The following is a 16,604-nucleotide window of genomic DNA, read 5'->3' on the forward strand; positions in this document are numbered from 1 at the left end:
TGGGTGGGCTTCCCAGGACACCACCACAGCACTGGCTCCCCGAAGGAGCTGCTGCCTCTGCCCCCATCAGCAAGGTGCGGGAACAGGCGGCCATGGTCTACCCGTTGAGTTCAAGGAGACGCCACCATCGTCATGACCCGGGGATTGCTGCCACAAGAGACAGAGGCCAGGCACAGGGCCTCTGCTGCCAAAGCCCCACACCTCCTGGCCTTGACATCCAGCAGCAAAACAATTCCACACAGCAGAAAGACAGACACCCTTTCCTTCAGCCTTCCAAACCTCACGTGGGTGCACCTAACTGATAAAGGCCAATCTGCTTTCCGCAGCCCGGCTGCACACAGTCTGGGAACCTCCCCACCTGGACAGTAAGTACAAAAGCACATTAAAAGAAGGCGGGACTCACACACTACCGTATGTAAAATAGATAAACAACAAGGACCTACTGCAGAGCACAGGGAGCTCTGCTCAGTACTGTGTAATAACCTATATGGGGCTAGAAACTAAAAGAGTGGCTATATGTATATGTATAACTGATTCACTTTGCTGTACAGCAGAAACTAACACAACATTGGAAATCAGCTATACTCCAATAAAAATTACTTTAAAAAAAGGAACTGGGGGCTTCCCTGGTGGCGCAGTGGTTAAGAATCCGCCTGCCAATGCAGGGGACACGGGTTTGAGCCCTGGTCCAGGAAGATCCCACATGCCACGGAGCGACTAAGCCCGTGCGCCACAACTACTGAGCCTGCGCTCTAGGGCCCGTGAGCCACAACTACTGAGCCCGCGTGTCACAACTACTGAAGCCCGTGTGCCTAGAGCCCATGCTCCCCAACAAGAGAACCCACCGTAATGAGAAGCTCGCGCACCCCAACGAAGAGTAGCCCCGCTCGCCGCAACTAGAGAAAGCCTGCGCTCAGCAACAAAGACCCAACACAGCCAAAGATTAAATAAATAAATAAATTTATTAAAAAAAAAAAACTCCTTAATTTCCTCAGGGAGATAATAGGATGAATATCCATGAGAGAAGAACGGGTGCCATAAAAAAAGAACATTCAGAGAACAAACAAGAACTTCTGCAGCAGCAGAAATTCAGAAGTCAGTAGCTGGCTATTTTGCTTCTGCCTAGGATACAGAAAGTTGCAAGACAACATCCCTACAGGATCATAGGTTCTTCTTCTCTGAAGCCTATCAGGGAGCTGAAGTTGCAACAACAACAAGAAAGTCTGAAAAATGGCAAGTCCTTCCCAGGGAAAAGACCCATTGCTGCTTTTATCCTTGGCAGAAGGAGGAACTTTTAATAAAATTTTTAAACGTCGAGTATGGGATGATGTGACAGTTTGAATCCCTAGGGGCCTTAGACACACAACACAGGCACACACAAGTAGCCTAACAGAAGAGGCATGTCCTTTGTGGGGCACAAATGTTATTTATTATATTCCCTACTGTTCTATTACAATCAATGTCTGGCATTCAATTAAAAAAAAAAAGATACATGTGGAAAAGCAAGGAAATATGACCCATCATCAAAAGAAAAGTATCAATAAAACCAGACTCGTAGACGGCCCAGATGTCAGAATTATCAGAGACTTTAAAATGATAACATATGTATCGTAATTCCAGCATCCCCTAGGCACTTCATTGTCAAACTGCTGAAAAACAATTTTTCTTAAAAAAACCTTGAAAGCAGTCAGAGAAAAAAGGACACGCTACATCCAGGGGAACACTAAGAGTGACAGCAGACTCCCAATCTAAAACCAAGAGAGGCTAGAAGATAATGAAGCAACACCTTCAAATGCTGAAAGGAAAAGAAAAAATTTCAATCTGGAATTCTATATCCAGTGAAAATATCCAACAAAAATTAAGACAAAATAAAGTTGCATCCCCAGATGAGAACGAATAATTCATCTCCAGCAGACTTGCAATGAGAGAAATGCTAAAAAAATTATTTAGACGGAAGATCAATTATAGCAGACTGAAGAAAGGAATGAAAAACACCAGAGAGAGTAAATATATGACTATTTACTCTTTAAAGTAAAAATAATAACAATGGAATGTGGCGTTATCTTTTTGTATATTGTGTGTAAAAACACTTATATGACAACCAGAACACAAAGTTGGGACTGTAGCAATCGGAACACCGTTGTAACATTCTTACATTGTGTATAAAGTAGTGGAATTTTTTTCTGAAGGTAGAATGTGCTAAGCCAAAGAAACAAACGGTAATCTCTAGAGCAACAATTTTTAAAATAACACAAAAAGATTTGTAACCAAAAAGTCAATACAGAAAAAAAAAAGAAAAGAAAAAGTCAATAAAGAAGATGAAATACTGAAAAGATCCACTTTGTCCCCCCGCCAAAAACAAGGGCAGAAGAGGAGAGAAAGAAGGAAAATGGATGGAACAAATAGAAATTAAACATTGAGATGATATATTTAGACCCAAAATTATCAATAATTTTAGTAAGTATCAATGGACTAAAACTCCATTCCTGTTACTGTTGTTGTACAGCAAATTGCTCCAAAATTTAGTGTTTTTAAGTAGTTACCATCATTTTCTTATTGCTCATGGTTTAGTGTTTTTAAGTAGTTACCATCATTTTCTTATTGCTCATGGTTTAGTGTTTTTAAGTAGTTACCATCATTTTCTTATTGCTCATGGTTTAGTGTTTTTAAGTAGTTACCATCATTTTCTTATTGCTCATGGTTTAGTGTTTTTAAGTAGTTACCATCATTTTCTTATTGCTCATGGTTTAGTGTTTTTAAGTAGTTACCATCATTTTCTTATTGCTCATGGTTTAGTGTTTTTAAGTAGTTACCATCATTTTCTTATTGCTCATGGTTTCTGTGAGTCAAGTGTACAGGAAAGGCATTCTTCAAAAAGCTAAACATAGAATGGCCGTATGATCCAGTGATTCCACAGTTTTTACAAAAAAAGGATTTGGGAAGGACTCAACTGGGCAGCTCTGGCTGAAGGTCTTTTTTTTATGTGGTTGTCATTAGACAGTGGCTGGAGCTGGAGCAGCTTAGAGCTGGTTGGGCATCTCTCCATCTTCATGTCCTCTCAGAGCCTTTTCATGTGGCCTCTCCGTAAGGGCTAGTTTGGGCCTCTTCATACCATGGCAGTCTCAGGGCAGTTGGACTGGTCAGGTGGTAGCTAAAGGCTGGAAGGGTGAGTATCCTTGCTAACGAGGCAGGAGCTGCATTGCCTTTCCTGATCTAGCCTCAGAAATCAAGGGGCATCACTTTTACCATATCATGTTGATTACAAGCAAGTCACAAGCCTGCCCAGATTATAGAGGGAGGGTTAAATCCCACCTCTTGATGGGAAAATGGCAAGGCTCCAGAAGAGCATGTGGGATGGGAGATATTGTTGGGGCTACCTTTGAAAAACACAATCTGCCACACACGCCAGTTAAAAGGCAGAGACCGTCAGGCTAGATGAAATAGCTGTGTTATTTACAAGCATAAAGACACAGAAAGGCTGAAAGTAAAAGGACAGAAAAAGATACACCATGCAAACACTGAACATAAAAAAGCTGGTAGAGCTGCATTAATGCTAGATAGAGTAGAATTCAAGACAAAGAATACTACCTGAAGTAAAGAGGAATATTTCATAATGGAAAAAGGACAAATAATCAAGAAGATATAATCATTTTAAATATGTAAGCACCCAATAACGAAGCTCCCAAATCACGAAAGACAAACTGACAGTGCCAAAGGGTTGTAGAAATGGACAAAGCTACAAACATAGTTGGAGACTTTCCCATTCCTTTCTCAGTAATTGACAAAATAGATAGGAAAAAAATCACTAAGATCTGGAAGATTTGAACAACACTATCAACCAAAGTGACCTAACTCATATTTCTAGACTGCTACAACCAACAAGAGAATACACATTCTTCTCAAGTGCAGATGTAACATTCACCAGCATAGACAACATGCTGGACAATAGAACAAGCCGCAATAAATTACAAAGGACAGAAATCATACAAAGCAGGATTTCTGATCACAATGTAGTTCAATCAGAAATCGATAACGAAACGACATCTAGGAAATCTGACTGTTTGGAAATGAAAAAAATAGATGCTTCTAAGTAACACATGGATCAAAAGAGAAATCACAAGTTGAATTAGAAAATATTTTTAATTGAATAAAACTAAAGACATAAAATATCATAAATTGGGGATTCAACTAAACAAGTGACTAGAAGAAAATGTATAACATTAACTACTTATATTAGAAAAGGAGAAAGGTCCCAAATCAGTTTTGGTTTTTGCAGTTTGTTATTTCTCTTAGATTTTTTTTTTTTCTGTACAGGAATTAAAAGAATTTTTTAATAGTTGAATTTAGGGGCTTCCCTGGTGGTGGAGTGGAATCCGCCTGCCAATGCAGGGGACACAGGTATGAACCCTGGTCCGCGAAGACGCCACATGCTGTGGAGCAGCTAAGCCCGTGCGCCACAACTACCGAGCCTGCGCTCTAGAGCCAGTGAGCGACAACTACTGACCCCGCACACCACAACTACTGAAGCCCGCGCGCCTAGAGCCCGTGCTCCTCAACAAGAGAAGCCACCGCAATGAGAAGCCCGCTCACCGCAACAAAGAGTAGCCCCCGCTCGCTGCAACTAGAGAAAGCCCACGTGCAGCAACGAAGACCCAACACAGCCAAAAATAAATAAATAAAATAAATTTTAACAACAACAAAAAATAGTTGAATTTAATGAATTTAAGTGAAATAATACAGGCACAGAAAGACAAATACTGCATGATCTCACTGATAGGTAGAATCCAAAAATGTGGAACACGTAGTAACAGAGAATAGAATGGTGATTACTAAAGGCTGCGGGCCAGGGGAAATGGAAAGATGTTGGTCAAAGGGTACAAATTTCCAGTTATAAGATCAATAAGTTCTGGAGACCCAATATATAGCATGATGACTAGAGTTAATAATAATGTATATTTGAACTCAGCTAAGAGAGTAGATCTCAAGGTTCTCACCACCACCACAAACAAAAAAAAAAGGTAACTAGATGGGGTGATGAATATGTATATCAAAATATCACATCATATACCCTAAATATATACAATTTCAATTTCTGATCATAGGTCAATAAAGCTGGGGAAGAAACCTGGAATTTATTTGTTTTTTCTTTTATAGTTTCTTGTTTTATCTATCTGTGTGTTTGTTTTACTATACTGAAGATGGCTTGTCCCCAGCAAAATAGAGAAATTCTCCTGTGTTTTCTTCTAGTACCTTTGTTCTTTCACTCCTCACATTCCAACATTTTCTCCCTCTGGAATTTCTTTTGCTCTAAAGTGTGAGGTAGTGGTGATCCAATTTTATTTTTTTTCCAGATGTCTTTCCAGCTTCCCCAATACCTTTTATCGAATAATCAATCTTTTCCCAACTGATTTATAATATCATCTTTATAATAAATTTATATATATAAATCATATATAACATTTCACATATATACGTTTCTAGGTTTTTAATTTTGTTTCATTAATCTGTGTACTGTTAAAAAACAAAATTCAAGCAAGTGAATTTGAGGACATAATTGGCTTTATTAGGCGATTCATGAATTGGGCAGCACCCCATCTGGCGACTAGGTTAATGAAATGGATAAACCTCTAGCCTGTCTGATCAGAAAAAATGGAGAGAAGATACAAATTACCAATGTCAAAACTGAAAGGGGGGGGGCTTCCCTGGTGGCGCAGTGGTTGAGAGTCCACCTTCCGATGCAGGAGACACGGGTTCGTGCCCCGGTCCGGGAGGATCCCACATGCCGCGGAGCGGCTGGGCCCGTGAGCCATGGCTGCTGAGCCTGCGCGTCCGGAGCCTGTGCTCCGCAACGGGAGAGACCGGGGCAGTGAGAGGCCCGCGTACCGCGGAAAAAAAAAAAAAAAATGAAAGAGGGGCAATCAATACAGATCTTACAAACATTAAAAGGATATTAAGGGGGCTTCCCTAGTGGAGCAGTGGTTAAGAATCCGCCTGCTAATGCAAGGGACATGGGTTCCAGCCCTGGTCCGGGAAGATCCCACATGCCGCGGAGCACCTAAGCCCGTGTGCCACAGCTACTGAGCCTGTGCTCTAGAGCCTGTGACCCACAAATAGTGAGCCCACGTGCCACAACTACTGAAGCCCGCACACCTAGAGCCCGTGCTCCACAACAACAGAAGCCACCGCAATGAGAAGCCCAAGCACTGCAACGAAGAGTAGCCCCCGCTCGCCACGACTAGAGAAAGCCTGTGCACAGCAACGAAGACCCAATGCAGCCCAAAATAAATAAATAAATTAATTAATTAATTTAAAAAAATAAAAAGGTATTAAGGGAATACTGTGAAACACATATGGCAATACAGGTGAAATGGATGAATTCTGTGAAAGATACACACTATCAAAGTTCATTCAGGAAGAAATAAATAACCCAAATAAACCCTATAGTTATTAAAGGAGTTGAGTTTGTAGCTAAAAACATTCTCACAAAGAATACTCCAGGCTTACATAGCTTCACTGGTGAATTCTACCAAACGTTATGGAAGAAATAACACCAATTCTACACAAACTCTCCCAGAAAATAGAAGAGGAGGGAACACTTCCCAACTCATTTTATAAGGTAAGAATTATCCCTATACCAAAACCGAAGACATTACATGAAGAGGAAACTACAGACCAGTATAGCTCATGAATACACATGAAGTAAAAGTACTAACCAAAATTTTAGCAAATCAGGGAATTCACTGGTGGTCCACTGGTTAGGACTCTGTGCTTTTACTGCTGAGGGCCGGGTTCAATCCCTGGTCAGGGAACTAAGATCCCACAAGCTGTGTGGCATGGCCAAATTAAAAAAAAAAAAAAAAAAAGCAAAGCAAATCTAGCAACATATAAAAAGATAGCGCATCATGACCAAGGTTCCAGTTTGCTTTGACAGTTGAAAATCAGTCAATGCAATTAACCATATTAACAGAGCGACAACAAAAAAAGAGCAGCATGTGATCATCTCAATAGATGCAGAAAAACATCTGATAAAATTGAACACCCACTCATGGTAAAAGCTCTCAGTAAACCGGGAATAGAGGAAGACCGCCTCAGCTTCAAAAAGGGCGTCTATGAAAAGCCCACAGTTACTATCATATTCAATGGTGACAGACTGACTGCTTTTCCCTTATGATCAGGAACACGGCAAGGCTGTCTGCTCTCATCACTTACACTCATCATTGCACTGGAGGTCCTAGCAAGCGCGGTAAGGCAAGAAAAAGGAATAAAAGGCATATAGATTAGAAAGAAAAAAGTAAATGTCTTGATTCAGAAATGACATGATTGTCTGCGTCAGAAAAAATTCTAAAAAATCTGCAAAAACCAGTAGAACTAATAAGTTTTTAGCAAGGTTGCAGGATAAACAGTCAATATGCAAAAATCAATAGTATTTCTATATACTAGCAACAATCAGAAATTGACATTTAAAAGTACCATTTACAGGACCTCCGCGGTGGTCCAGTGGTAAAGAATCCGCCTCCCAATGCAGGGGACACGGGGTTCGATCCCTGGTCGCGGAATTAAGATCCCACATGCCTTGGGGCAACTAAGCCCACACACCACAATTACTGAGCCTGCACGCCTCAGCTAGAGAGCCCGCGTGCCGCAAAGTACAGAGCCCATGCACCCTGGAGCCCGGGCACCACAACTAGAGAAAGAAAACCGGTACACCACAACTAGAGAGAAGCCCGCGCACCACAACGAAAGATCCTGCATGAAACCTGACGCAGCCAAAAATAAAAACAAACAAATAAATAAAATATTTTAAAAGTACCATTTACAATAGCATCAAAAATATCAATACTTAAAAAAAATATATATCAATACTTAGGGATAGCTTAGTAACATATGTGCAAAACCTGTATGCCAGAAACGACAAAATATTGCTGAGAGAAATTAAAGAAACTTAAATAAATGGAAAGAAACACCACAGTCATGTGTCGAAAGACTCATTATTGTTGCGATGCCAATTCTCCCCAGATTTATCTACAGATTCAATGTAATAGCAATTAACATCCTGGCAGGCTTTTTTTTTTTTTTTTGTAGAAACAGACAAGCTGATTTTAAAATTTATGTGGAAATGCAGATTACCTAAACTAGCCAAAATGATTTTGAGAGAGGACAAAGTTGACGGATTTATGCTATCTGATTTCAAGACTTACTATAGGGAATTTCCTGGCGGTCCAGTGGCTAGGACTCCACGCTTTCACTGCAGGGGGCCTGTGTTTGATCCGTGGTCGGGGAACTAAGATCCCACAAGCCGTGAGGTGCAGCCAAAAAAAAAAAAAACTTACTATAACTCTAGAGTAAGCAAGACAGTGTAGCCTTGGTATAAGGTATAAGGACAGGCATAGAGATCAAAGGAACAAAATTGAGAGTCCAGAAACAGATCCACACACATATGATCAATTTTCAGGAAAGGTGCAAGTAATTCAAGGTGAAAAGGACAGTCTTCTCGAGCAATGATCCTGGAACACCTGGCATCCACACACAAAAGAAGGAACCCAGGCTTTTACCTCATACTATGCACAAGATTTCACTCGAAATGAATCACAGACCTAAATGTAAGAGCTAGAAATATAAACCTTCTAGAAGAAATCATAGGAGAATATCTTTGTGACAGTGCATTAGGGCACAAAAAAACACAAACCATGAGAGAAAAAAATGGATAAAATTAGACTTTGTCCAAACTTAAAACATTTGCTACAGTGTGGGAGAAAATATTTGCAAAACCATTCTGTTTGAGGACGTGTATCTAAAATATAATCAAAATGAAAAAAAGAAAAAAACTCTTACAACTCAACAATTGAGAAAACTTTTAAAAATTGCCCGAGATTGGACTAGATACTTCACCAAAGAATATAGACAACTGGCAAATAAGTATATCATCAGTCAAAAGAAAGGTTAAAATGAAAGGGGCTTTAAAAAAAAAATGACAGACTGACCACAGCGAGTGCCGGCAAAGATGCAGAGCACGTGGAACTGTGCTGCTGGGAAGGCAAACCGATCCGAGGCGTGTGGAAAACAACCTGCCGGTTTCTTACCACCTGAAACATATTTACCATAGGCTGCCCACTGGAGACGTTAAAGCACACAAGAGTTTGCACTCAAGGGTTCAGAGTCGCCTCATTCATGAGAGCCCCAAACGGGAAACAACCCACGTGTCCATCGGCTGGTAGTGGAATAAACTGTCTGTGGGCCATCCAGACAACGGAATGCTGCTTAGCAAGAAAAAGGAACAAAGTCCTGATACAAACAGCCAAAGAGATGAACTCAAAGTCATCCTGCTGAGTGAGACAAGCCAGACACGAAATACTGCACACTCTACGCTGCTATTTATATAAAATTCGAGGGAAGGCAAATCTATAGTGATAGGAAAATCACGGTTGTCAGGCTCCAGGTGGGGGAAGGAGATTGCAAAGGGCCATGAGGGAACTTTCTGCAGTGATGCAAACATTCTACGTCATGATTATGGTGGGGCTTACACAACTGTGTGTGTCAAATCTCATGAAACAAGTTGTGAATTTTACTGTACGCTGATCATCCCTCAATAAAACAGATTTTACAAAGTCATTCCTGGGGAATTCCCTGGTGGTCCTGGTGAGGACTCGGCGCTTTCACTGCCACGGGCGCGGGTTCCATCACTGGTTGGGGAACTAAGATCCCGCAAACTGAGGCGTGGCCTAAATAAATAAACAAAAACGAAAGTCAGAGGACTTCCCTGGTGGCGCAGTGGTTAAGAATCCGCCTGCCGATGCAGGGGACACGGGTTCGAGCCCTGGTCGGGGAAGATCCCACAGGCCGTGGAGCAATGAAGTCCGTGCACCACAACTACCGAGCCTGCGCTCTAGAGCCCGCGAGCCACAAGTACTGAAGCCCGCGCGCCTGGAGCCCGCGCTCCGCAACAAGAGAAGCCACCGCAGTGAGAAGCCCGCGCACCGCAACGAAGAGTAGCCCCCGCTCGCCGCAACTAGACAAAGCCTGCGTGTAGCAACAGAGACCCAACGCAGCCAAAAACTAATTAATTAATTTTTTAAAAAGTCATTCAGGACAAGGAGAGAAGTCACAGCCTGCAGAGCTCTAATGCATCGAGTACCACTCTTGTGCCTCCCCCAGCGTGCAAACAGGCCTTGTCCCATTTTTTAAATTACCGTTCACTTTAATTCAGACCTCAGGTGAGTCACCACGCTGTCTTTCTGTCGTCTTTGGTCCACTTGACTCCCAGTACACACTCGCACGCAGGCACACACGCGTGGTTAGAGTCAATGTATCTTTGCCCCGTTGGAGCTCTTTCACCTCCTAGGCCTCGCCTCCTCGCCCTGCTCTCCCCCGTCATCCCATTTCACTCGCTGTGAGCTCACTCAGTCCTCCCTCTGCCACCGTCTGCAAAGCTCACCCCACAGGTGGGATGCCCAGTTAGGGCACCTCTCTCCATCCTCGGGTGCAAGGAAAGTTGCCTGCCGCATCAGTAAGCCCCACTCTGTGCACGCTGAGGGGATTCAGGACGGAGAAAACAGGATGTTGGCTCCAGATGGCTGAGGCACAGATCAAAGGAATGATCTCAATGATCATCAGACCCTCTTCCCATACCTGGAAAAGTGCTGGATTCAGCCACTTGAAATGCCCAGTTTTCAACTGCCAGTAATCTTTTGATGTTCTCACTACCCTGGCTCCCCCCTTACCTCCTCGGAGCTGTCCCTCAGAGCTCTCTGAGAGGCTGTCCCCCGGACTGGAATCCTCGGGAAGTCCACCAAATAATACATAATCCTCAAGTTTTCGGCTGTGCATTTTTTTCTTTTTCTTTTTTTATATTTATTTTATTTATTTATTTGGCTGCATCGGGTCTTAGTTGTGGCGCACGGGATCTTTGTTGCGGCACGCAGGCTCCAGAGCACGCGAGCTCAGCAGTTGTGGCACGTGGGCTCAGTAGTTGTGGCTCGCGGGCTCCAGAGCGCAGGCTCAGTAGTTGTGGTGCACGGGCTTAGTTGCTCCACGGCATGTGGGATCTTCCCGGACCAGGGCTCGAACCCGTGTCCCCTGCGTTGGAAGGCGGATTCTTAACCACTGGACCACCGGGGGAGTCCCTCAGGTGTGCATCTTTTTCCAGTTGACACCAGGCATGGCCTTCCAGCAGCTTTGCTCGCGTCCTTCCTTCCCGTAGGGCACCTGTCTCCCCTCCCAACCTCGGGAACCTCTGCTCTCCTGGTTTTCTCCTGGCTTTTTCGTCACTCTTTCTTCGTGTCCCTGGCTGGCTCCTCTTTCTCTTTCATCCCTGAAATAGCCTTCAAGTGTCCCCTCCAAGGCCTGTGCCTTCCCCCTCCACCCCCCAGACACACACCCCTCGGGGGGTGGGGGGTAGGGCCACTGCGCCTGTCCTGGTTCCTGAGAGCCAGTGGTAGAGCAAGACAGACAGATCCAGGTCCCACAGTTCTGACCCACTGCCCTGGCGCCAGGCACCTGGGATGGTCAGTGCCCCCACCCCCTCTGCTCAGACACTGGGCTGGGGGAGCTCGGGGCCCACTCCTCGGCCACACACAGAACCTTTCTGCAAAGGCAGTCCTACAGGGAGACCATACTGGGCAGGGCAGAGGGGGCTGCGCCGGGGGAGGGGGGAGGGTGTCTGTTCACTTCTGCCCGGGGCCTGAGGCCACCTGAGGCCAACTGGCTGCTCCATGGCCAAGTCCTCCTTGGTGGCTGGGGCTGGGGTGGCCTGGGGTGTCTCCATCTGACCAGCTCTTTGCCGCTCGCAGCGCGACTCGGCCCAGCCTCTCAGCTGGCACAGCGCCGGCAGGTGCACCAGGGGCTCCTGAGTCGGGCTGTCAGCCAGGTAGCCAGACTCTCCGGGCACACCGGCTAGCCTCAGGGGCTCTTCGTTCCTCCCAGAGGTCCCAGCACTTGTTTCCCTTTACATCCAGGCCTTGGTGTGGACACAAAGCCCTCCCGTTCCTTCTTGGAGCTGAGAGAAAGTCGCAGCGAAGGGCCTTCCCCCAGACTTTTCCCTGGACTCGACAGCGGGAAATAAGGAGCACAGTGCGCAGAGGTGTCCCCAAGCCCTGCGCCAGCTCTCTGCCGGGATACAGGCCTGCGTGACCTCGTTTGGGGCTGGGCAGAGAGCCCCATAAGGAGGTGATGGCCCGTTTACCCCAGAAGGCTGGCACTGCTTCCAGAGCTGCCCGAGATGCAGTGAGCAAAAAAAGGCGCTTCCACACCTGCCGGCTTAAGTCTCTGCCCATCCTATCGCCGTGGCTCAACTTTCAATTGTTGGATTCCCATTTTACAGAGGGGGAAGCTGAGTCACAGAGAGCTGGCCACAGCCTGTCCAAGGTCCCACAGCGGGGGAGTGGCCAAGTGGGGACATGCGCTCCTCTGCAGGCGCCTTAGTTCCCCAGGGCAGACGAGGGAGGTGTCATCTCACCGGCAAGTCTGGGAGGGTCTTGGGGACCGGGCCCCGGGAGGCACATGGGGAAGGGGGGCACAAGGAAAGAAGTGCCCGGGAACTCCATTTTCTACCCTTTTCGTTGATCTGGATGGCAGCAGAAAAGTCCTTTCTATGCTCCCGGGTTAGTAATGGTTGTGTGGTTTCAGGGAGTGAGGATGTTCTGGTTCTTAGCAGGTGTGGCCGATGTGTTCAGATGTGGGGTGTTGGTATTCTACAACCGACTTCCAAATGGTTTAGCAAAAACCATTACAAATACGCACACGTACCGTGGGGGTGTGGTGTGGAGCGCGCGCGTGTGTGTTTGTGTGTGTGTACTGCGCGCCGTGTGAGTGCTGGGCGTGAAGCACATGTGGTGCAGTGTGTGTGCGTGTGCGCTGTGTGGGTGTGGGGTGTAGGGGGGCTGGGTGGGCCCCCACCGTGATGACCCCTACTGGCGCCGCCGGACTCTGGCCACGAAGAGGACGCCTGGCCTTGGCTGTACTTGAGCCCCTGGTCTGTGAGAGGCTGCTTTGGTCCCTAGCCTCGCAGGTCAACAGAGAGGAGGGACAAACAGGAAGAAAGGGCCAATCTCAGCCTGGAGCCGGGCTCTGGGCCGCATGCAGGCCACTGCCTTGGGCTGGGCTGGGCCGGCCTGGGCTGAGGGAGGCCAGGGCCGGTGGCAGGAGCTGGGGTGGGGGTGGGGAGGGCCTGGGATGGGGAAAAGGATGGGCTGGAGGGGAGAGGAGGGAGGGAGGGCACAGGAGCGCGCGCGCTGGGCGTATGTGGGGGGAGGGGAGAGAGGGAGCTGGAATATGCGTCAGTGCAGAAGCTCTGAGCCCCCTTCTCCTAGGACAGGTGTGGGAGGAGGAAAAGCGTGGAGGTGTCCCGGGCTCCCACAGTCTGGGGAGGAAGCTGGATCTCTCGGGGACACCTTCAGCCCCAGCTTGACACCGCCCCCCCCTTCCCGTCCCTCATCTCCTACGGCCTAATTGAGGAGCGGGTGGGGCCTTCGCAGGCTGGGGAGAAGCCCTCCTTCTGCCTAGTGGGGACCTCGGGAGAGCCTTGCCCAGGCCCGGAGAGGGGCAGAAGGAGCCTGGCTCGGGAAAGGGGGGGGGGGTCAAGCTTCGCCACGAGAAAGCTGTGTGACGCTGAGCCAGGCCCACCCATCTCCGGTCGCCGTTTCCCCACTTATAGACACGCTGAACTAAGTCATCGCCCAGAGCTCCGCAGCCCCACACGTTAATAAAGGGGGCCCTGCGGAAGTGGGGGCAGGCGCGGGTGGTAGCGGATAGCCGGCTACAGCTAAGCCAAGCTCTGGAGGGCTCGGCTCCACCTTGGCGGGGAGAACGGAGTCCTGGGATGGCCGTGGCCAGGAAGGGAAGCAGAGGAGGCCAGGAGCCTACTTCCCCGTGCCAGAGGCGGGAGGCTCATGGGGGAGGGGAGGAAGTCCCCTCCCGAGCAGGTCACTCCCAGAGGCCTGGTCGGGGCGGGGCAGGCGATGGAGCGCCGATCTGAGCTCCTGGGCCACCTTTGCGCCCGCTGCCGCCCAGCTGCCCGGGAGCCCGGGAGCCCGGCCAGGTAAGGGGCTACACGGGGGCATACCAGCCCTCCCACCGTGTCCCCAGCCCTCCGATGGCCACCTCTCTGGGCCTCTGTCAGGGCGGGGGGGGGGTCTATCTGTCTGCCTCGCTTCTTGTGGGCTGCCTAGGTAGGTCATAGGCTTGGTTCGTCCATCTGTCTGACTGTCCCTCTCTCCAGCTTCCCCTGCCTAGTCCTGGGAGGAGCGTAGCAGGGCTCCGAGGTCGATGTCTGTCTCAGGGGCCAGACCTCACCAACCCTGATTAGGCCAAGGATGTACCCCCAGTGCCTTATCACTGGGACACACACACACGCACGCACGCGCGTGCGCGCACACACACCCCCACCCCCACCCCGGCAGCTCTCTAAGGACCCCTATCCAGAGACTCTGGGCAGCCGGGCTGGCCCCTCTGGTGGGAGGCTGAGCTCGCCACCCCATCTCCTCCAGGCGCTCAGGACTCCTGCTCGCCGCACCACGGTCATGGCGTCCACCACGTCGGGTAAGGTCCCAGCCACTGTCCCTACCCATCCCCCCACCCTTTCCTCCACTGGGATGAGCCAGGTGGGCCGGGCGGGGTTGGATGAGGCCAAGAAGCCCCTTTCAGAGACCTCCTTCACCCACTTCTCCGGGCTGCTGGTGTGGGGATGGGAGCGCATGGCCCTATGTATTCGCTTGGGCTGGGGCTGCCCTTCCCTCCCCACCACATGCGGATCCAGGAAGTGGGAGGCTGGAGGGAAGCAGAAGGCCACCAGCTCTGCCTGACCAGCGGGAAGCTCCCTGGGCTCGGTTCCCCTGCAGAGCACACTCCCTAACTGGGGCCTCTCCCCCCACCGCTGCCCAGCTGTGCCCCGGCCCCTCTCCCAACCTACGCCGCCCGGCAACGGCAGCGAGGAGGAGCCGCTGGACGCCCGGGACCCGCTGCTAGCCCAGGCGGAGCTGGCCCTGCTCTCCACAGTCTTCGTGGCTGTGGCCCTGAGCAACGGCTTGGTGCTGGGTGCCCTAGTGCGGCGGGGCCGGCGGGGCCGCTGGGCGCCCATGCACGTCTTCATCGGCCACTTGTGCCTGGCCGACCTGGCCGTGGCTCTGTTCCAAGTGCTGCCCCAGCTGGCCTGGGACGCCACCGACCGCTTCCGTGGGCCCGATGCCCTGTGCCGGGCTGTCAAGTACCTGCAGATGGTGGGCATGTATGCCTCCTCCTACATGATCCTGGCCATGACGCTGGACCGCCACCGCGCCATCTGCCGCCCCATGCTGGCACACCGCCATGGAGGCGGAGCTCGCTGGAACCGGCCAGTGCTGGTGGCCTGGGCCTTCTCGCTTCTCCTCAGCCTGCCCCAGCTCTTCATCTTCGCCCAGCGTGACGTGGGAGACGGCAGCGGTGTCCTCGACTGCTGGGCCCGCTTTGCCGAGCCCTGGGGCCTCCGCGCCTACGTCACCTGGATCGCCCTGATGGTGTTCGTGGCACCTGCCCTGGGCATTGCCGCCTGCCAGGTGCTCATCTTTCGGGAGATTCACGCCAGCCTGGTGCCGGGGCCTGCAGAGAGGGCCGGGGGGCGCCGCGGAAGGCGCCGGACGGGCAGTCCCAGCGAGGGAGCCCGGGTGTCGGCGGCCATGGCCAAGACCGTGAGGATGACGCTGGTGATCGTGATAGTGTACGTGCTGTGCTGGGCGCCCTTCTTCCTCGTGCAGCTGTGGGCAGCGTGGGACCCGGAGGCACCTCGGGAAGGTGTGTGGCCGTGGCTCGAGCTGTGGGGGCCGCTCAGGCTTGGCTGCACACACACCTCGGCCCCTCCCCTCCCCAGCCGTGGGCTCCCGAGCGGACACAGGCTGATGTGCGCTGCTAGCCGCTGGGTGGCACGTGGGTCGCGGCCTTCCCTGGGCACCCTCATCCCCAGCCCAGACCCCTGCACCACACAGGGCCCCCCTTCGTGCTGCTCATGTTGCTGGCCAGCCTCAACAGCTGTACCAACCCCTGGATCTACGCTTCCTTCAGCCGCAGCGTCTCCTCCGAGCTGCGAAGCCTGCTCTGCTGCGCCTGGACGCGCGCCCCGCCCGGCCTGGGGCCCCACGAGGAGTCCTGTGCCACGGCCAGCTCCTTCCTGGCCAGGGACACCTCCTCCTGAGAAACGAGGGGCGCCTTCCTTCCAGAGGCTCCACGAAGCTCAGCCGCCTGCCCGGGGACAGGCTCCGCGATCGCGCGGGGGCCCGGCAGTCAGCTCCTTGGCGCCGCGTGTAGGGAGGGGCTGCGGCGGTGGGCTGCAGGGTCCGGGGCCGGCGCATGGCTTCCACCCCAACCAGTGCCTGCCCTGCCGGCTGACGGAGGTCCCGGGAGCGGGGGGTGGGGGGTGGGGGCCCAGGAGGAAGAAAGGCGTGGGGCCAGGGGCCTTCCTTTCCCCGCCTCTCTAGTCCCCCTCTGCCCTCCCTTCTGACTCTCCCCGTCATAAAAGTTCCAGCTCATTTCCCACCTGGCGAGTCTCCTTGGATCAGGGTAATGGTGGGCTCGGGGGCAGCGCGGAAAGATTCTCAGAGCCCTCCCGCACCCAGACACGTGAGCGGCTCTAGAACCCGCCA

At 50.3% G+C, this 16,604-nt stretch overlaps 1 protein-coding gene across 6 annotated transcripts; it reads left to right on the plus strand.

Annotated features, from left to right (window-relative positions):
* Positions 1-13,178: 13,178 nt before the first annotated feature.
* Positions 13,179-16,490, plus strand: AVPR2 (arginine vasopressin receptor 2). 6 transcript variants are annotated; one of them, XM_032619384.1, is made up of 4 exons: positions 13,179-14,032; positions 14,481-14,532; positions 14,875-15,759; positions 15,934-16,490. In XM_032619384.1, the coding sequence occupies exons 2-4, from the start codon at positions 14,514-14,516 to the stop codon at positions 16,437-16,439; spliced, it is 1,410 nt and encodes a 469-aa protein (XP_032475275.1). In that variant the 5' UTR covers positions 13,179-14,032; positions 14,481-14,513; the 3' UTR covers positions 16,440-16,490. The 6 variants fall into 6 exon arrangements, with proteins under 6 accessions (XP_032475275.1, XP_032475274.1, XP_032475278.1 ...); XM_032619383.1 differs by lacking the exon at positions 13,179-14,032 and having other exon boundaries at positions 14,099-14,532; positions 16,027-16,490; XM_032619387.1 differs by lacking the exon at positions 13,179-14,032 and having other exon boundaries at positions 14,099-14,532; positions 14,875-15,685; positions 16,027-16,296.
* The last annotated feature ends 114 nt before the right edge of the window (positions 16,491-16,604 follow it).

This window comes from Phocoena sinus, chromosome X (assembly GCF_008692025.1).
Source record: "Phocoena sinus isolate mPhoSin1 chromosome X, mPhoSin1.pri, whole genome shotgun sequence".
Classification (NCBI taxonomy): domain Eukaryota; kingdom Metazoa; phylum Chordata; class Mammalia; order Artiodactyla; family Phocoenidae; genus Phocoena; species Phocoena sinus.